The sequence below is a fragment of the Mus caroli genome, unplaced genomic scaffold (assembly GCF_978045245.1).
Source record: "Mus caroli unplaced genomic scaffold, Mus_caroli_1 scaffold_16, whole genome shotgun sequence".
Lineage (NCBI taxonomy): Eukaryota > Metazoa > Chordata > Mammalia > Rodentia > Muridae > Mus > Mus caroli.
The window spans coordinates 45,383,655-45,405,399 of NW_028227271.1; the positions used below are offsets into that span (position 1 = coordinate 45,383,655).

General features: G+C 42.2%; 2 protein-coding genes across 6 annotated transcripts in view; one reads left to right on the top strand and one right to left on the bottom strand.

Moving 5' to 3' along the window:
- Nucleotides 1–6,875, top strand: part of Tatdn1 (TatD DNase domain containing 1) — a 30,648-nt gene extending 23,773 nt beyond the window's left edge. For 4 of the 5 annotated variants that reach the window (XM_021182988.3, XM_029469595.2, XM_085831662.1 and 1 more), the window contains 3 exons: nucleotides 2,011–2,081; nucleotides 2,941–3,067; nucleotides 6,429–6,875. In XM_021182988.3, coding sequence (XP_021038647.1) covers nucleotides 2,011–2,081; nucleotides 2,941–3,067; nucleotides 6,429–6,525 — 295 coding nt within the window. In that variant the 3' untranslated portion in view covers nucleotides 6,526–6,875. The remainder of the gene's footprint in view (nucleotides 1–2,010; nucleotides 2,082–2,940; nucleotides 3,068–6,428) is intronic. The other variant, XR_015045578.1, reaches the window with a different exon arrangement.
- A 253-nt stretch (nucleotides 6,876–7,128) lies between these two features.
- Nucleotides 7,129–20,779, bottom strand: Rnf139 (ring finger protein 139). The gene is made up of 2 exons (XM_021182986.3): nucleotides 20,219–20,779; nucleotides 7,129–9,206 (listed from the first exon to the last, which is right to left on the bottom strand). Exons 1-2 carry the CDS (start codon nucleotides 20,397–20,399, stop codon nucleotides 7,381–7,383), a joined length of 2,007 nt encoding a protein of 668 aa, XP_021038645.1. The 5' UTR covers nucleotides 20,400–20,779; the 3' UTR covers nucleotides 7,129–7,380.
- Nucleotides 20,780–21,745: the final 966 nt, after the last annotated feature.

The window sequence follows — 21,745 nt, forward strand, 5'->3', positions numbered from 1 at the left end:
AGTCATTTTCTAACTGCTCCGTTGCTTTTATCTTGGTTCTCTCACGTGGTTGGTCTCTTTTGATGGGGACTTTCTTCAAATGCCAGGTAGTCCTTTTAGCTGGACATAGTGGCACATGTTTATTTTACCCTGAAGCTGAAGCAAGATAGCCTCACAAGGCAAGTTTGAGGACAGCCTGGGCTATATAAAATTTTGTCACAAATAACTTATTGGAAGCTCTAGGTGAGTCAGTCAACTGGCAGGTTAGATCACAGCTGGACCTTTCCACAGTGGGCTCTCACACAAGCTCTGTAGAGACCTTTTTGGGGGTGGATCTTTTTCTAGAAGGGTGCCCTGTGATCTTTGCTAGGAGTAGAGTAGGGATTTGTAAATGTACATGGAGTATCCTGGAGCAGAGTGAGGTAAGAGAGGGGACTGTCAGTTCAGTCTGCATCTTTAATCCCATGTTCCTGCTGTGCTGGGTGTCCCCCGTTCCCTACCTTGTGTTTTCTTCACCCATCCAAGTCACAGGTTGGTTATCTGTGTACCTCATCATTTCTCTGTCTAAACCATTCCAGTTCCCATTCCCGGTCCGAGATCTGCTTTCTAGGCACCTACTTCTGAGATATTTCTTGGGTGAATCTGTTTGCCAATCTCTTTCTGGGCCTTTAACATTTATGTCACTTAGTATTTAAAAGCTATTAATCATTTCTTCTTTCATGTTTTGCTTTATTACGATGGGTCGGGGCAACAGGCATGGGTGCAGTGATTATCAAGGAACAGTGAAAAGACCAGTGCTGCAGGATTAAGAAAGTAGGGATGATGAATACACACAGCAAGTAGGATTGGGAGGCAGTGAAGTTACTTTGTTAAGAGATGCGCCGTCCCACAGAGGGTGAGCCAGCAGTGACCACCTTTACAACATGGGCTTCGGAGGTGCGATGTGTCAGAGTGGGCTTACAGATTCTAACATGTGTAACCGCTGTGTTGTGATTTTAGTGTGTGGGAGGCTGTGCTTTATTGGGGGGTGGGGTATGAGGGTGTGTGTGGTCTCTGCTTTGTTCAGTCTAGCCAGACCTAAAATTGTTCTAAAATGTCTTTACAGGGAATTTGTGATTTTTTTTTTTTTTTTTAAATACAAGGACAGTACTTCTCATTACTTTGAATACTGATTCATTCTAAAACATGCTGGCAATCTAAAGCATTTACCTTCCTGCTTGTGTCTTGGGTGAGCTAGGTCTGGCCATGTTTTCTGAGCACCTAGCTGAAAAGGTAGCAATCGGCGATGCTAGGTAACATCAGCGATGCTAGGTAACATCAGCGATGCTAGGCAACATCAGCGATGCAGCACAGGCACAGCAGCATCCTGTTCTAACCACAAAAGGTTCACTGCTTATGGCTGGGCCATCTCATTATCCCAGAGCACGGCCTGGGGCCAAGGCCACATTCAAGGACTAAAGTGTCCATGGGCAGTGAGGGTGCAAATATGTAAGTGTGTTCTACAGGGCAGCGAGGCTGGAGAAGCAGGAGTAGTCTGTTACAGTGGCTGAAAATGAATTTGGAAAGTGAAAGTGAACAGCATCCTGATCATTCTGTTATAGAAATATCTTTTTGTAACTTTAAACTTTACTTATGCTAATAAAGTTTATTAAAATGTCAACTGGTAAGTATGAAAAAAATGATACCCCTAAAAGCACGAATATTCAATATGCCACATTCTAATTCCATTGTTACATCAACGCTTTACATTAAAGGAGGAGCTGGGAGCTGGCGAGGTGGCTCAGTGGTTAAGTGCACCTGCTGCCCTTTCAGAGGACCTAGCTCTTCTAGTCTCTGGAGTGTCTATTCACATGACTTTCACATACAATGTGCATGCAATGTGCATACTTAATGTGTGACATAGTAAAAATCATGTTTTAAATGTTACATAAGGGACAAAAGTAGAGGTTGATTTGAAGTTGACCATAATATGGGTTCTGTAAAGGGTAAGGATATATTCACTAAATATCATTTTAAAATACTGTTTTCAAGCTCTCTGAAGACTGAAGCTAACTTGGAAGTTCTGAAGTCAATACCTAGTGAAAAACTAATGATTGAGACAGGCAAGTAGAAAATTCCAGAAATTCAAGTTCCATACTGAATCAGAGTTTTAGAGGTTATTATTGATGGAAAAGTAATTACAGATTGTTTTTGTTTTCAGTTTGGCCAAACCTTAAACCTTATAAAAGATGACAGAATCTGTGCTAACTAGAGTCTATATTTCTGACTATTTAATGAAATGAGTCCCCTACGCAGTTTAAGAAGGGCTTTGAGATTCTCTACTGTGGTTTAATTCTATGGCCCTCTGAGAAAAACAGCAGCCACTAAAATCAGGTGCTTTAGTGGATCTCTTAGATGGACTTTAGATGATCTCTAAGTTTAAAAGATAGTACTCCCACCTATCCTCTGTAACTCAAAGGACTGCAGCTTTAAGGCTCTAAACTGAGCCACTCTAGGAAATAAAATTCACTTTATTTCCTTAGGCAGTCACGACAGCAACTATCGTGGCCTTACAATGCCTCTGTACTGTGCAAGCTATTCACAGAGAAACAGCTCAATGGCAGAGCATCTGCCTGGTATTCCCAACACTGGGAAACAGGCTAGTATTCATGACCGTGCTTTGACATGCAGTACAAGCAATACAGAGCAGTCTTAAATGCTGAAGCATGTCAGTGATACTTCTTGTACAGTTAGGGCTGTTTTTTCCCCCAAAGCATGTCATACGCTAGCCGATTTAGAAAGGAAATAGAGTAGATAAAAATGAGTCTTTAAAGTGTAGGTTGGGACTTTATGCTTTCCTTAGAACTGCTTTCTGTTGCATTAACTTTTGTAATTTTATGTTATATACCAGTGTGATGTTCATTACAAAGATTTAAAAAAGTCAATTCCTTAACACTTTTTCTCTCTTTCCCCTAACTCTAGATGCACCTTGGTGTGGAGTTAAAAGTACACATGCTGGATCAAAATACATAAACACTTCATTTCCTACCAAAAAGAAATGGGAAAACGGGCACTGCTTAAAAGATAGAAACGAGCCCTGCCACATCATGTAAGTTGTTTTGCGCGAGTGGACTTGAGGGCTGTCAGAGATAACTGCTGACTGCCACTCAGTGAATGGTGGGCAGGGTGGAAGCTCTCTGACATCTGCTCAGGTTCAGGTCAGCTTACAGGAGCTAGCACTGTGGTTAGTGATAAGCCGTCCATTGGCACTTGACCATTTGAATAGTGATTTGGAAATGTGTGCACCCTAACTGCTGTGTCATCTCCTAGGTTCCCATCCTCTTAATCCAAATGATTTTACTGCCTCAGTGAGAAAGCTATGGGTCTGGTTCTCTGTCATTTTGTAGGACAAGGAAAAGACTCAAAGCTTGCCACAGAAGTGCTCTACTGCACCTTTCCTGCTACTGTTTATAGCCAGTTAGCTGGTCTTTAACCACCACCTGGTGGTTATCCGCACATTAAGTATGGACAACAGCAGCAACCGAGGAGGTACCACAGTTCTCTAAACCTCACAATGAGATGACAAGGGGTAGCATGTCCTGTCCTCAGCACCCCTGCCCCCAAACGCAGGAATCCAGAAAAGGATATATGTAGACAGCTGTGAAGACTCTCTGGGCAAGCAAGAAAAGTTAGGTCATTTAATGGGCACCTATCCAGAGTAAGTCTAGAATCTACTGGTTTAGTCTGGTTTGCCACTCTGGGCTTGCCTCTAATATTTATAGTTTAATAGCACAGATTGTTTGTCAGAGTGTAATGTCTTGAAATGTGCCTTTAAGAAAGTACTTTGTAATAAGTAGAGTATAAGGCAGATCTAAGAGTCAGCAGGCAGAGCAGTCATCTGAGTGTCCTTTTATATACACATTTGGGTTTTCTTGTATTTTAACATGCTGGTTTTGGCAGAGTTTTGAACTGATGCTTTAAAGCCAGAGGCAAGGACTCTTTGTACTGCTTGCTAAAATATTTTTCATTCTTTTTGAATGGAGGAATTTGCAGATTCAGCCAGAAGACACTTTCTCCTAAGCCTTTGACAGTTTAAGGGGACCCTAGAGATGCTGAGACAGGAAAGACAAGCAGCTGTTTTTGCCACAGCCACTTGGCAGACACACTGCTTGGAGGATGTAGTGCCAAAGGATATTTTCTGTACTGCCTTAAATGCTTAAAGCTACTCCACTGAGTTTTCCATCTTAACGGTTTACTTGCCGGTCTTCCTTTCCTTTAGACTATAAACTTCTTGAAACACATCTTGGGGCTCCTGCTGTATCAGGAGAGGTACAAGTTACAGAGGCTAGCTAAGAGAAGTGGGTGTTCTTATGCTCACACCCCCATGGGATGAACTGTGGCAGGAGTTTTGGATTAGGAGCCTCTGCTCCCTGGAGCAGACAAGCAGATACAGTCTAAGCAGCTTCAGAGGTGTCACTCTGACTGGGACGTTGGAATTAGCAACTGTCTACCCAGAGGGCACTAGGAACAAGCAGGCTTTGCCATTGTAGAATCTTACTGTTCACTGAGCGTGACTGGGAGTCAGGTCAGATACAGACAAACACCTTGAGCAAAGGCAGCCTGTAGAAGAGCCTCAGCAGTAGCAAGGAAACAATGTACCTAGTGTAGCAGAAAGTAGGATGAGGTGAGTGGAAGAGAAATCTGGGACAGCAAAGTGAGAGCAGATCCTTGGGGCTTTTGTTTGCCAGCCTTACTCGTATAGATTTCATCATGACCCAGAGACTAAAAGCAAGAGAATAGCAATTTTGTTTGAGCTAGGATCTCCGGTACCCTGAGCAGCTTACAAGCTGCTGTACAGCAGTAGGTGACCTTGAATCCCTAATCCCCTGCTTCTATCTCCCAAATGAATCACCATGTCTATGTCCATTTTTTTTCAAGAGTTAACTGCTTATCTTTTCAATACTGAAAGGCAAAGAAAGGGTAGACAACACTTTAATACTTGTGCCTAGTATAAGGATGTCACAGTAGGAGCTGGAGAGATGGCTTAGAGAATAAGGCACTGGAGAGAACCAAAGATATGTTCCCAGCACCAGGTATCAGGCAGCTCACATCCACCTATAACTCCAGCTCTAGGGGAATCTGATTCTTCTGGTCCCTGCACTCATGTATTTACACATGTACAAGTACACACACACACATACACACAAAGATTGAAAAAATAAACAAGCTTAAGTGTCACAATACCCCAGAATGCTATTCTTAAATATAACTGCAGCTTTATTCCTCAAAGTACAGAAAAATGAACTGAATAAAAAGGTACTGTTCAGGTTGCTGGCTTACTGGCTTACTAAACAGTGCTTTACCAAGCACCGGTGACGTTAACAAACATGAGCAGTAAATGGCTCTGCGGCCCAAGTCTCAGGAGAGCAGCCGTGCCCTTGGCCACCGTCCCCAGCAGCAGCACTACTCACAGATGCAGTCTGAGTTCACTGCACAGATTGCATGTGAATGTTTGTGTCACGCTGACCACAACTGTAAATCCTCATTCCTAGTTCTTTTCAGTGTTCACACTTGGGGTCCTCAGAATGGGAGAAAAAGCTCGTGACCAGGAATATGTAAAGGCTTAATTCGAACTACAATCTGTATACAACCTAATCCATGTATAAAAACAGATTACTAGGAACCCACTGTTATTGATCATTTTGAGCAAAGAAATGAGTCTCTGAGCTCTTCTCTCTGCTCTGAGTACAAGCCTAGAGCCCCGCCCACAGCCACACCTAACCTGTCATATTTGTTTTATTTAATGCATGTGAGTATACTGTAGCTGTTTTAAGACTCCCAGCAGAGTGCATGAGATCTCATTACAGATGGTTGTGAGCCACCATGTGGTTGCTGGGATTTGAACTCAAGACCTCTGGAATACCAGTCAGTGCTCTTAACTGCTGAGCCATCTCTCCAGTCCACTTGTCATGTATTTAGCATGCACACAAACATTCCTTGCTGCCCGTTAGAGACTATATCAATAAGCAGTGCCTTTCAAATTTTTGGCCCTATTGTCTTCAATACCATTTTACTCATATTACATATAATATAAATATATATACACATACGCATATATATTTTATTTATAAATATAAAATAGTTATACTAGTAATAGTAAAACAAGTAAATACAAATAAAACTAAATCCAAAGTAGGAAGGGGCCTACTTAACCTGTTTTACTGTGCAGTCTACATTTTACTTTTAAGATGCTCATGATCCGGGAACAAATGTGCTAGGACCTAGAGTTTTAAAGGACGCCTCCCCTATAGGATAATTCCATTAGTGGTGCACTTACGTGACCCTATAACTGTATATTGCAGTTAGCTCCAGAATCTTCTAGTTGACAGTAAATGTTTACATAGAAAAATGTGATTACATACCTCTAACAATATATTCTGAGAAAGTTGGTCCCTTGTTTTTTGTTTTAGTCAAATATTGGAGATAATGTCAGCAGTCAGAGAAGAAGACCCACTGGAATTGGCCAACACGCTATATAACAACACCATTAAAGTGTTTTTTTCCTGATTTGTGTTTCCTTTTTATGATGTGGAATTTCATAGTAAAACTGTGAGCTTTATTAAGGAAATTTTTCCAGTAGTTCTTTAAAGTGGTCGTAGCACTGTACATTACACCTCGCAGAGTCAGGTCAGCAGTGTTTAGGCTGCTTTAGTTAACAATGTCCACCTTTTTATGGTGTAATCTCATCAGAAGTGAAAGAACAGTTTTATGCTCTCACTGCAAACACAGGGATGCTTCTACTAAGACTTAGACAGCACATCCTGGATTATATCAAAGTTTAGTTGATAACAAGCCTATTTCTCAATTCTGTCCCTGTTTTTTGACTTTTGAACCTAGCTCTAAGCTGCAGCTCAGGTTTCAAGTTTTTTAGTTGCTTCTAGCAGGTTATCTTGCCTTAGTTTTAGAAGACATTTTATAGCCTTTCTACTCAAGATTTTTTCTTCTCGTCTCTTATACTAAAGTTCCTTTATTCTGCATTTTCATTTTCCCACTCATTTTAAGGAAAAGCTAGAGTCCAGCATTAGATATATTCTAATTTCATGGAGGAATCTTTGGCACAATTGGCGCACCATATGATCATTATCTCTATTAAGAAGTTATTTGTTCAAATTTTGTCATAAAAACGTGAAAACATTTTATTCTATGTACAATAATGTACACAAATTTAAACAGGTCACCAAAGAGACCAGAAGTCATTAGAGAGGTATATTTACAGTAGCACACCACAGTAAACGGAAAATCATTCACAGTTTCAACATCCATACTGGTTTGTGCTTGGCTACACACTGACCTGAAGCATATGACTCCATTTTGGATGAACTGAATTTTAAACAAATACCTCAATGATTAGTAAATGCTACTTTAATCAGTGTCATCATTAAATTCTGCTGCTGCTGCTGCTGCGCCTGTGTGCTGAATCCCCCCGTTTCTTTCTCTCTGAACATCATCATCACAGTCTGTACTGTCATCCTCATTCAGTTCTCGGTCAGATCCAGCAGCATCTTCTCTTAAAGCTTCCTCTGGGTTTGGATTTTCATTGGGAGCAATAAATCCGTTGTTGTTAGATGCATTTGAGTTATCCTTGATCTCATCTTCGATGTACACTTTCTGATGGCACATTGGACAAGTATCTTGAATGTACAGCCATTTCCGAAGGCAGAGTGCATGGAAATAATGGTTACACGGTGTTATACGAGCAGATGTTGTGAACTCATGATAGCAGATTGCACAGACATCATCTATTTCTTGCAAGTGGCTCCCTTTTATCTCAGGAAGTGAATTAATTTTCTTAACAGCAGTTCTACGATTCATGAATGTCTTCCAGCCATTTTTTACTTGTAAGTAGATGTTAAAATATGCATGTAGGCACATCATACAAGCCCGAATTTTACTTCCTGACTCAAACATCATGGTATAGGCCCCATTCCCAAACATTACTACTCCAAATATAAATTCGATAATATTGCCCGTGGAGCGAACAAAGTAGACATAGTCATCAAGCTTCTCCCAGAGGACGTTATAGTAGCCATCAATCATGAACAGCGTGTAGACAGTGAGAGAGACAATTACCTTCAAGCAGAGTTCCACACAAAAGGCTGTAACTGCAAACAGCCATGTATTTAGTGCATAGTGATGCCAAAGGACATAACTGAGTAAGACAGGGAGAATGAACAGGCAAGCAGAGACAAACAGCACAGGAAAGTGTCTATGGAAAGATGACACATGGGAGGCACTGAGCGACATTAATACAGGGTCTGTCATCCCATGGATGAAATGCAGGACTGCAGTTAATAAAAGGCACATGTTTCTACTTAAGCGAATAAGTCTCTCTTCAGGTCTCAGCCCACTTAAACCAGTCTGAAGAGCCAAAATGAAAAATAAAACAGGAGCTACAAAGCCAAGCCGCCTGTCATCTTCTTCAGTTGATCCAATAAAGGCCAATATTCCAAGGCCCAAATAATGGGCTATTGAAGAAATTACAGCACTCATGCCTAATACAGTTAGTGTGGAATCACACCCACTAATTATTAGATTGCAAATGACGTCCCAGAAATCATCCCAAGAAATAAAGAAGGACTCAGTTTCATTTGCCATCCTTAAAATGTACATTAACACTGTAGCCTGAGCTGTAATTCTTGTTAGCCAGAAGACCCGAAGTATGTCTGGGAAACGAATCCTCTTCCATGTGTCCTCCATCAGTAACTGTAATCCATAAATTCGGTACATATGCCTCACTAATAAGTAAACATACCGAGTAGAGTAGTAAAACCACTTAAGTTTCACTGCCAAGACAAGCACTGTGTTAAATATGAGAATCAAGGACGACATGAGCACTAACGTCTCTCTGATGTGTAATGGCAGCTCTGTAATTAAGCCCATTATAGGAACCAAGATATTTAAAATCATTAACTGTGAATAGATGGACTGAATCTGCAGTAATGTGACATATCCAATTCCAAAGGTTAGCTGCAGAACGATGAGTGCCATCCACAGCGAGGGCCCTTTCCGAGGAAGCAACTCGATTCCAAACGCTGACGTGTTGTAGGCACCATAGAAGTCAATGTGCAAAGCAGCATAGTAATTCACCAACACTGAAGTTGCAGCTAATAGGAAGGCTGAGCTGTACATGTAAAACTTGAAAAGTGATCGCTGTGACAAGATCAGAACAATACTGGATACAACTATACCTGAGGAAAAAAAGAGAAAAGGGTATTCGAATGAAGTATTTTTAAGCATGTGGCTTTATAATACTAGCAATTACAACGTTCTTCCTTTATTATGCTATCTTTGGTGTTGTAAAACCTCAAGACAAGTCAGGCTTTACAGGGCAGTATAAAGATTTGAGAAGTCAGAGTTCTAAACCAGAGCAAACAAGTACATTTTAAAAACCTTGGCCCTTTATTTTCTGGCTTCTAAAGTAATTCTGCGTGTCATAGTATATATACATCCATGCAAACCAAACCAACTAAATTCATTTTTAAAAACCTGGCCTCTTATTTTCTGGTTTCTAAAGCAATTCTGTTTATCATGTTATATATACATCCGTGCATGAGATTACTAAGTTATCTTCAGGACAAAACTGTAATGATATACATGTACTTTTTGATAATTTTTTAAACTCAAGAATACTTCCTATGTAATTTCATAATAATTAAAAAGTTTAATGTAATACCATCAAAATAATAAGGCTTTTCAGAATGAAAATTACTAGACTGAAAGGCTTGTTCTACTTGGTTTCAGAATCCTTTCATCAAGTGTTCTTTTCTTTCTTTTTTTTTTTTTTTTTTTAAGGGAGGTAAGGGTTTATTTTGGCTCACGATTTCAGAGAATACAATCTATAATGGCTGAGGAGGCAGCAGTGGGAGTATGGGACAGGGGTGGGTCATATGTCCTGACTGGATCAGACCAGCAGGAGTGTATGATCCTTAAAGGCTCACCCCTCAATATACTAAAGGTTTCACAGCCTTCAAAATAGAGCCCCAAGTTGAAAGACCAACAGCTCAAAACAAGCCTCCAGGTACATTTCAGATTCAAGCCGCAACACACACCTTAATGTATTTCAACGAAGCTACACATTCACAATTTAACAGATACAGTTTTTCATCAGGGAGACAGATATCACCCATAAGAGTGTTTAGGCTATAAATCAGATATAATTTTGTCAAAACACCATAAAGAGTCCTTAAATAATCAGGAAAGAGATTTTAACATTATTGCTTACTCTTATGATGAGTTTTAACCAAATTGTAATTCTATAATCTTAGTTTATTTCCTATAGACTTAAATTATACTGCTTGCCAGGTAATGCAAGTATTGAAGCTACTTTCTACAATTAATTTAACTGCAAGTGAATTATAAACTCAGCCAGCACACACAGACGGTTTGACTCCACGCTTCAGAATTAGTACTACACAAAGTATCCACTGCATAGGAAGAAACAAAAAGTCTTATCCTTAAAGATTTTCAAGAATTATAATAACAAAAGTTCATGGAGAGGCCAACTCAATTTTTTATATACCACTTTGCTTTCCCATTTAAGGGAAAAAGGAATTATCAGGATTAAAAAAAACAAAACTTCTTTCACTTCCTGCTTATAATAATTTATACTAAAAAATACTGCAATTATACTTATGGTTTCTTTCCCTCCCTTCAAGTGTAAGGGTAACAACTATAGTTCTAGTGAGGAGACTTGAATAATCATATTATGCAACTGGAAAGGAAGATAGAGGCACAAAAATTGAACAGACTTTGGCTTTGAAGAACCTCATGATAACCCCAAACGACAGACTAAAAACAACAGAAAGACTCCAGCAGCAAGCAACCATCCCCCACACACACACACACACACACACACACACGTTAAGAACTCCCTTCCTCTTCTAATCAATCCGCTATATCTTTTTGTTTCTCCTGCTTTTTGGTAGTTCAAGACTTGCCCACTGCATGGGTTCCGCCTTTCTCATAGTGATCTCAATCTTTGTTGCAGTCATAGTTACATAACTTCGTTTAACATCAATTACACCCCACAGGTTCACATTTTGATGAAATTCTTTCTCTCCTTCCAATACAATGTGCACATTTAACAAAGCACCATTTGCTTCTACTTGACTGACTTCTGGCAGGGAATTTTTAGCATACACTGAGATGGTAACTTCACCCCCAGTCTGATGCCAGTCATCAAGTGTTCTTTAGACAAGGTGAACTTTTATATGTCACCCTATCACCTCCTTTCCTTCCAGCTGAGCTCAGTAGGTTCTTTCTTAGATATGCATATTCCCTAAGGGTTCCAACTCCCCGCACATTCCTTCACATTTCTGAAATGCTCTCCAAGTTCCCTTTCCCTACAAACTGAATCACATCTTCAGAAAACCAAATCATGTTTTAAAGGCTAGCTGGCTATAAGCATCAGTCCCATTAGTCCGTGTTAAGTACTGTAAATAGTCTGATGATCGATCGGGTGCCAGGCAACATCTGCTCTTCAGTCAGCATGCATATCTACAGTACTTTCCGGACATATCTAGTGATACTGAAGTTTGTAATTATCTAGTTATCACCACACTACATAATTCTGCCCCTGCCTTATAAATCAATGGACTGTACAATGCTGTATACAAAGAAAGGTTTTTATTGGGGCAATGTTTCAGTACCATATGCATTATGCTCTTAAAAAACGATCACAAAGTACAGACTGAGTAAGAAACCTTTGACAAGCAGAGTTTACAAAGCTAAGAAGCCAAAGGCACTTGAGTAGCTTCCCCCTTCAGTACACCCAAAGAAGAACACACCAATTTAAAATTAAAATTAAAAATTAAACCAGCCTGCACGAATTTAAAAGGGAGCAATGGCTAGTTCCTTTAAGGGATTACCCTGTGCCTAAACACCAGGTTCTTTTCGAAAAGGGAAAAACAAACAAACGAAACCACACATCTGGAAATCTTAGTAAGATCCACCTGCTATCCCAGAAAATGGGACTGCTTGGAGCATGATTGCTGGAAAAGGAAAACAGTACGACTTCACCCTGCAAGATACCCTCATGCTATCTAGCTCTCTGTACGTGGGAATATCCCAGACCTCACTCATCTTCTAGGTGTCATGCCTGCCACGTGAGAAGGAAAGTAAAGAGTACTAAAACACTTCGTGGCAGCTTGCTACTCAGAGTGTCAGTCCTCACCACCAACCAGTCGGGACCTTAGCTCATCTTTTTGTTTTTGTTTTTTTTTTTTAATCCTAATAAATTTTTCTCCAAATCTTTCTTACACACTCAAGTTGAATGATGGGTTGGCTGTTAGGAATGCTGTTCAAAAACAAATGCCCTTTGCTCTCTGTATGCACCAAATGAACCAATTGGGAAATGATAGGACAGGGTAGGTACTGCCGCTACAGCCTCTGTTGAGTCTGGGTACGGCCCAACCAGCAATCTGATCCTTCCTTCCCTCTCTCCAAATCAGGCCCTCACTATCTATCTACTCATGCTGGCCCCAAACCTGTGCCTGCCTCAGCCTCCTAAGTGCTGGAACGCAGGCACAGGCCATCAGCCCTAGCTTCGCACTGCTATTCCCTGAGAAAGATTACACTCTCAGTATAAAGTCAGTAATCACTCCACAAGTAGCATACAGCTGTAACTCCTACACCAAAGCTATAGGCAGAGTTTTTATAACCATGTCCTTATGGAATACGGGGAGAACCAACTCTCACTTTACAGAAAAAAATACCAACTCCCCAACTAATCAGTCTCCAAAGGAAACGCTCTCTCTGGTGATCTTTGGGAAGCATTGTTCAGATTTCTTTGCATTCCACAGCTGAGACATGGGTTTTTTTTTCCATCTTAAGGGTCCAAGGAAACCCAGGAGTAGTTTTCATTAGGGCTTATAAGGGACTTGCTCTCTTTTAAAACACCACCTTTGGACACAGAGAATTGAATTAAACCATAACCTGGGAATTTCAGTCCTAGACTCCAGTATAATATAATTACTGGACTATTAATAAGTTCTCAAGGCAGAAAAAGAACTAAGCATCAAAATCTCTTCAGGAACTTTGAATTCACATATGAACTGAATGCACCAAAGAGTTCAGAGCCTTTTCAGTTAGAATTCCAAAACCAAGAAGTAATAACAGGAAAGGAGGGAGTCCATCCATGCATTTTAGACTCCATGGCATACACTCTGCTTTTAGGAGACAAGGACTTGCTATGTATGTAGTCCAAACTAGCCTTCCACTTGTGCCCTCCTCCCTGTTCCCAGAAGGCTAAGATTAAAGGTGTGCCCCCACAAAGTGCAAACTCTTTAAAGTATGTTCATTCCTAACTCTTCTGCAAACTTATGACTGAAATTTAGAAGGAAATAAAATACCATTTACACCTCTTCAGATCCCTAAGTACCTTTAAACTGTTCAAAAGCAGGCAAAGAAATACAGTAATAAAAGACAATACTCCCTTACTTCAAACAGAGTCTTAAGTAATGAAATTCTGGGGGAAAAAAAGTACTGTGAAATGATGTTAATCTGTTAGCATACTTGACAAATAAATTATACCACAGAGAAACCCTTTCTAAACTTGGCATTGTGGTACTTACCTATAATCCAAGCCCTGAGGACTGAGGCATACGTACTATGCTGAGCTGTGTGAGACCCTACCTCAAACAACAAAATTCTATCAAACTTTCATTTTAGGGAAAACAAAACAACAGCAAGAATGATATCCTAGTTTTTTTGTATTCATGAAATTGAATTTTAACAAGTATGATCTCATTACCATATGTGAACATGGATTTTTAAAGAAGTGGTGGTCTGGGTTTTTGAAGACAGGCCTTTCCTTAGGCTACTAGGTGTCCCTGACCCACAGAGATCTGCCTACCTCTGCTTTCAGAGTGCTGAGATTAAAGGCACACACTACTAAACCAAGTAGTAAGGTACAATCATTTGAGTTCTCTTGTTCTGTCTTCACATCTATGTCCTGTCCGTGTCTACAATCCAAACTTTCAACTTCCAAAAGCTGTGGAGTCCATAGTGACAGGACTCTCTTGTTTCGGAATGCAGTGAATGACAGCTTGGAACTTCTGAATATCCTCAGGATGGAGACTGAGTGCTAGAGAAATACAGCCATTTAGGCCTGAAAGTTCTGGTCCCATTCCTATTCCTTTGTCCCCTTCCTACTTCTAAGGAGGGGGATAATGGATAAAGGCTTAGTAGCTAAGCCAGAGGTGACCATTTCACCAACAGTGGCCACACAACAAAGCAACAAAACTGCAGCAGGACGGAATTCTGATGGCTCCAGAAACCTTAATTTTGTAGTTCTAGAGGCTGGAAACCTGACAGGGCACAGACACTCTTCAGTCCTCTCTTTCACCTCACTATGCCCTATACACCTACCTCTTCCTTCCGACTGTCCTTTGTTATAAATAGACAAATAGAGACATTTCCCCAGATTCTGTCTGCATTCTAGCAATGAATGGGTCAGGAAACTTGACCAGAGATGAAACATTCTGGACTGAATGTAGAGGGAGGGGGGAGGGGCAGACAGACAGACAGACACCCACACACCGTTTTTCTTTATCATCACACTGTCTTACTGGCACCAAAGAGGAAGAACAGCTCTAATTTCTCATACATCCCGACCATTGATTAAATATGCACTCATACAGAGACATATAGACAGTGTGCCCTTTGAGGTTTTACATTTTTAATATTAGATCTCTATGTTTTTATAACTTTTAGATATTTCTGAGGACATCTCTGCACAAGTTGTACATTCAGCATTATTTAGAACTGATGATAAATGTAAGATAGAGGTCCAGCATGATTTTCCTCATTTTTTAACATATTTAGTACTTACAAGGGTTTTTATAAACAACATAGCAATGTAATCAAAGTAACTACTACTCAAATCCGAACTTCTACTTAAATTTTTCCTGACTACTGATTAAAGAACCCTTCCATTTCTATTGACCATTCAGGGTTCTTCTGTGAAGGCCACGTTACCTTCTGTCCATGTCTTACGGTTTGGACAAGCGTCCTAACAAAAGGCTATGTTGAAGACTTAGTCCCTGACAGGTAGTGAGGGAGGCAACCGGATCATTAGAGTTCTAAGTCCAACAGTGCATTACTCCATGAATGAACTCACTGCTGAATGGAGGAGACGGGACCTAGCTGGAGAAAGCTGGTCACTTGCAGAGGTGGGGGTGGGAACAGTGGGACTGTGAAAGGGATGCCTTTAAAGGTATAGCTTGTCTTGGCCCCTTCCTGTCTCTTTGTGCTTCCTGTCTGCCGTGAGACAAGCAACTTTCTCTGCCATGACCTTTGGTCATAATGCTCTGCTTCACCACAGGCCCAAAATTAATTAATCAAGTGATACAGACTGAACCCTCTGAACCGAGGAGTCAAAGCCTTTCCTACTGCAAGTTAATCGTAAGCACTCTGTCCCAACACGATGACTAATACAATATGGTGCTGGGGAGCTTTTCCTATTTGTGTGCAATCCATAACAAATTATATGTTGGTTATAAGTAATGTCCAGGTTTATATCCAGTGTTTTGTTTTTTAGATGCTAATTTATTATAAGGTTTTTAATCCTAAAAATTCAATATATACTCTTTCTATAAATTGATTATTCATACAGATAAGAGGAAGGGAGCCAGTAACTTTTCCATGTTAAGTAAATATCATATTTACTTCTCTGAACCTCAATTCAATCCTACCTCTGAAACCTACCAACCTTCTATTGTACTCGTGTCTATTTCTGAGCTGTGCAGTTTATACTCCTAGTCTATTTGTCCATCCCCACGGTTCTCAACCAGGATAAGATTCCTCCCTCCTTGGGAACACTTGATAACATCTAGGGTCGGAATGGCTGTGACAACTGATGTGTGTGTTACATGGACAAGGTGTTACTGGCAGAAGGTAGGGAGACGAGAAAAAAAGGCTAGAAATGGTACTCTGTAGATAGTGCCCCATTCCTAGGTTTATGCTGTCCAAAATGTCAACAGAGCTACTGCTGAGGAATGTCGGTCTCTTCCCCTGCCAGACACACTTAATTCTGCTTCACTCCTGCCTTCTCACACCACAGGTTTTCACAGTTTTCCCCACTGAGTGGATGAGCTCAGTCAGCATCAAAGAAAATTCTCAATTCTTTTACAATGAAGAGATTCGCAACTAACACACATTTAGAGTCTGTCTTAAGTTGGCTGTTTTGTTATTTTCAATAGTGCTATAATGAATATCCTTGCTCATAATGCAGTACAATCTCTAAGTCCTCACAACTAGATTTGTGAATTAAACGTTATATAGTAAATGTCACTCCATGGCCAGAGCTATAGCTCAGGTGGCAAGAATACTTTCTTCCCCAGCACGCATGACAGCTGGGTTCAATCCCTGGCATCTTATGAAACCAGCTACGGCGGTCCAACCTTACAGTCTCATCAGTACTGAGGCAGAGCCAAGAGAACCCAAAGCTCAAGGACATCTTCAATTTGGGGTCAGCAGAGGCTACATGTGACCCTGCCTCAATCAATATAGTCAGTATCAGTTGACAATGCCAGATGGTTTATACAGAGGTGATGGCTTGCCAAATTATATCAATTTGCCTATTTCAAATAGGTAAACACCTGTGCCAAATACTTTTAAATCACACTTTGCATTCTTCCCCGATCTAACAGATAAACTATTGCTTTCATTAACAATGAGGCTAGGAACTACTTTTCCTTATGGGCCACCTGAAGTTTATCCTAGCATAAGCCTTCTTTTAAAGGACTTATCATACATGATAGAAACATTTTCCTCTCAATTTGTAATTTTTAAAAGATTTTCAATAAAGAAGGTTTTTAAAATTATTTTTAAATACTCAAACTTACCTTATTATATTTGTAATTTCTCAGGTTTTTTTGTTTGTTTGTTTTGTTTTTGTTGTTTTTCGAGATAGGGTTTCTCTGTATAGCCCTGGCTGTCCTGGAACTCACTTTGTATAACAGGCTGGCCTCCAACTCAGAAATCTGCCTGTCTCTGCCTCCCGAGTTGCTGGGATTAAAGGCGTGCGCCACCACGCCCGGCTACAGTTTTCTTTTATGGTTAGAAACCTTTGCCATGTCAATTGCCAGCTTATGAGTAATACTATTAAAACACACTTCTATGTTTGCCTCTTCTCTTCTGTCTCTAAGTTTGCTAATTCGGCATTGCACTGTTGTGGGGTGAGCTTCCTTTACTCTCTTACCACTACCTAAGAAAGTCTTAGGTTCCCACACATGTGCATATTGTGTGGTTTTCTTTATATCTCTAAGAGGAAAGGCTTTACTTTCTGGCCTTTTGAAATCCCAAACTGGGACTGGAGAGATGGCTCAGCGGTTAAGAGCACTGACTACTTTTCCAGAGGTCCTGAGTTCAATTCCCAGCAACCACATGGTAGCTCACCACCATCTGTAATGGGATCTGATGCCCTCTTCTGCTGTGTCTGAAGAGAACTACAGTGTACTCACATACATAAAATAAATACATAAAATAAATTAATCTTAAAAAAAAAGAGAAAGAAAAGAAAGAAAGAAATCTCAAACTGGTCTGACACCAGATGCAAGTGCAGTTATTGAAGCACCCTGTAGTCAGAGGAAGAACGCTGCAGACACTAACATCCAATTAGCAATGTTTGCAAAGGATGCTGGCCGAGTCCTGATCCCCAACTAGTCTCCACTCACATCTTTCATACACATACATGTTACTACTTCATTTAAGGTGATTTTTTTTTAAATCACAAAACTTTTTTCAGCTTTTATTCTTACAAACAAAAAAATTAGCACAACTAGTCTGCTACAATTTAGAAAAATCATTAGATGATGAATTCAGAGGTCATTTTTTCTTATAAAACCTGACTCAATATTCTGAGATAATTTTTTCAAATAAATATTTGGTGATTTCAAAAGGATGAAATATCTATAACAACAAATAGTCTTAACTGAAGCATTAAAATATTTTCTGAAAAGTGATCATACGAACAGCTAACATATGAACAAATGCTTTAAAGGGTTTTTATCCTAACTCATTTATTGCCCTAACCTCCATGATAAAGATGCTGTGAACTTCCTTAGAGAAGCTGCACCTTCAAAATGTAACCTCTGCAAGGCTGAGTGCGTGGAACCTCACTGACTGTGGAGAGGTTGGAAGGTTGCAGGTGCAGAGCCTAATTACAATCTACCTTGGACTATCTTTAGCCCAATTCATAGAGAGACCTAACATCCAGTGACTAACATACAAACCTTTTGGAATATACTAACTTAAAGCCAGAGCTGTAGAGTACCTTCTTCTACAGACAGCATCCTGGGTCTATAACAAGAACCTGAATTTCAGCTTTGCTTTCACCTACCTACTTAACATTCCACTAATGGTTTTTAAAGTGTTGTGTTATAAAACTTTTATCAAACTGTTACCATGTTGAACATGAAAGTTGGGGTAACCTCAATCAGTGTTCATGGGCCACAGTCAATCAGATTTGGTTTCAGAATAAGCTATCTCTTATCCCATTTGAGATGAGTTGTGTTTTTATGTTGACAATACCATCATTGTTTTTATAAAGATAGAGAAAACAAAACTACAGACTCATGAAATGGATCACCAGGAGCTCTTCCTGAAATTCTCAAATACAAAACTTCTGTGAAGAAATAAAGTATAAGGAGTGGGCGGGGGAGCACTGACTTTCTTAAATGTTTTTACCGTAAGTGACTTAAGAAAAGGCCTTTCTTTAGATCTACCTAGTGTCGAGTACTCCAACAGGAAATGCATTAAAACCTCAGGTCCCGCCAAAGTTGCCAGAATCTGCGGTTATGTCATGAAGACATTCAAGGCAGTGGCTGTATGTACTATCTCTGAGATGACTATGCAGACTCCTCTCGAACACAGAGAATGGTGGAAGTGGCTTTAATAAAGAAGAGCAGAAAGACTAACTTGTATCCCCAGGAGATGACACTACGCCCTGTGCTTGAAGAGTATCACCACCACTTTTTCTTTCTTGTTAACTTTAAGGTGAGCCCTGGGGGGTCACAGCGCTCGCTCTGTACTGCATCTCCGCACACTGAGGAAGAACAAAAGGGAACCATCCCTGAACTCAGAAGCCTTTCTAACGCTCTGGCAAACACCAGCTGTGCACCAGAAACCAAACACCTAACTTCTCCAACCTCATTTCCTCACCTGTAAAGTATAAATAACATGATCCACCTTTGAGGAGTGACTGCCAGGATTAGGTAAAACCTGTGAGAATGCTTTCTAGCAGACAAATGCATAAGAGCTACTGCCAAGAACAAAACTCCTTCTTTATTGACGCTCCTTTTCTGGGAGAATAAAGCAGCAGAGGCTCGCACTTCTCAAGGTCTTGGTCAGGACCTCACTACCAGTTACCCGCAACCCCCAACCTTTCGATAGCAAGAACCCACCTAAAAACTCATCTTAATGATCTCATCAACAAAACCTGCCAAGCTGTAATTATCTGGAAAAGATCTCTTTATGTGTTTCTCACTTCTGGTGATGTAGCACAGAGAGAAATAGAAAGTGAAATATAAAATACTTTTAGCACTCAATCCATATGAAATGAAGACTGATCTTTCTAGTCTCCCACAGATGTCTCATCACCCCGGGATGGTAAGCTTTCATAGTCACATCCAACACCTTATTATTTACTCATAGAAAGAGTTTAGGGGTTCGTTGTAAGTATAACCTTCCTCGCGGTGACTTTTGGAAATGGTTTCAAGGACTGACATTCATGGCTTGTGTGGCCATTTACCTCAAGTACTTCACAATCCGGTGGACTCCAAGACACAGAAGTGACAACGTATTCTGCACTGTGAAAAGGGGTAGACAGGGGGCTCAAGCTCTGGCTCAAGTCCAAGGTCACACAGGGCGAGACCCGGTGAGCTGTTTTTCCAGGGCTGTCGCATAGGACGCTGGAAGCCAGCAGTCATCCCCCAAGAGAAACAGCAGACAGTCGCATGCTCACACAGCCGTGCTTTCTCCTCGCCCACCCAGGTGCCAACCGAGCAGGGCACAGACCCGCCAGCACCACTCCGCTGTCAACGCTGGCACGAGTACCACGGGTCCCCGCACCTCCGCCAAAAGGCCCTCTGGGGAACCAGACCGTGGTTCCCCAAGCCGCGTGCCACCAGTGCCCTGCCGTTCCCGTCGGCCTGGGAGAGGGCACGCCTCGGCCCGCGGGCTAGCCCTACGCCGTCCTTACCGAGGAGCCGGAGAAAGATCTGAAGCCCGATGCAGAGCCGGCTTTGGCTGGAATCGTAGTAGGAGTTGAAGATGGCGTCGATGATGTAGAGGCAGGGCACCCGGAGCGCCACTTCGAGCGCCGCCCAGACCTGCTGCTGGGCCATCCGCACCTGCTGCTGCGGGGGCCCCACCGCCGCCATGAGCCGCTGCCACACCGGGGCTGGGCGGGCCGGGCCAGGCAGGGCGGCGCGGGGGAGGCCCGGGGCCGCGGCCGGGGCGGGCGCCGACGAAAGTGGCTCCGCCCCCGGCCGCCTCCTGTCCTGTGTCCCGGCCCGGCCCGCCCCGCCGCCCGCTCGCGTCCCTCGGTGGAGCAGGGGGCGGCGGCAGCGGCTGCCGGGAGGCCTCGGGGCGTCGGTGTTTCCGGCCGGCTAGGGTCTGGCTCCTCCTCCCTCCAGCGCCTCCCCCGCCAGCGGAGCCACCATTTTGACCCCGCCTGCCTCGGCCGTTGCTGCCGTTGCGAGGCCCCGGAGGCTGCGCCCGCGGTCACTCGAGAACGCGGAGCCGGCGCCACGGCCCTGCGTCACAATCCGGCGCGCCGCGCAGCGTCAGCACGCGGGGCCGGGCGAGCCTCGAGCGTTGCCATGGTTCCCGCCGTCTTCGGCTCCCCTCGCCTCGCCGCGGGGTGGCGCTCGCGTCGCCGGGCCGCCGCGCCCCAGTGTTAGATGTCCAGTAGAGCCCAGTGAGTGTCCCTTGAACTCGTCCTGCTTGGAAGATGAAAAGCTGGAGGACGCCGCCCTGCCTACCTGCCTCTCCCCACCCAGAGGCCAGGCCTGAGGAATGGCAGGGGAAATAACCTGCGAGGCTGCACAGGGCGATCCCAGCCAGACTTGGCACTGGCCTTGAGTTGCTAGGTGTTGCCAAGAAAAACACACTCGCATCTGTTTACACATCTCCCTCCCTGTCCCCATGGAGGGTCATGCACGTTTTATTAATGGCTTAGGAGCCTGACTTAGAGCAAGAACCCAGAACTCTCTGAGGTCTTTGATTTATCCTTGTCCTGGATAAATCCTTAATCAGAGTTGAGCGCATTCTTTCGTCGCTCTTTCTTGCCTATCAGTGGAATTGGTATGGCCTGGCTGTTGTTTCTCTGTTCCTTCTCCAGCAAAGGAAGAGAGTAAGGTCAGAGGCTGAACTGTAGACTTAGCTGTTTTGGTTTAAGGAACACAAAATCGCAAACCAGGAAGCCTGGTTGACTTGGGCTCCTAGCTCAAAGCGCATAAGCCAGTTTACAGCAGGGCTCTAGAAGTCGGACCTCCCTTCCCACTCCACCCCACACCCGCACAGGGAGGAGGTCTGTAAATAAAATTATCAGACTTTAACAGAACCCTTTTGGGTGAAGGTGTTTGGAGTAGGAAGATGGCACCTCCACCCAGTTTTGTGGTTTGGGCTTTGTTTGCTCACTTTCCCCTCTTCCATCTGTATATGAGGCACTGTAGGCCACGGTTTTCTTTTACCAAAGTCTCTCTATCAACTATTACGATGGATA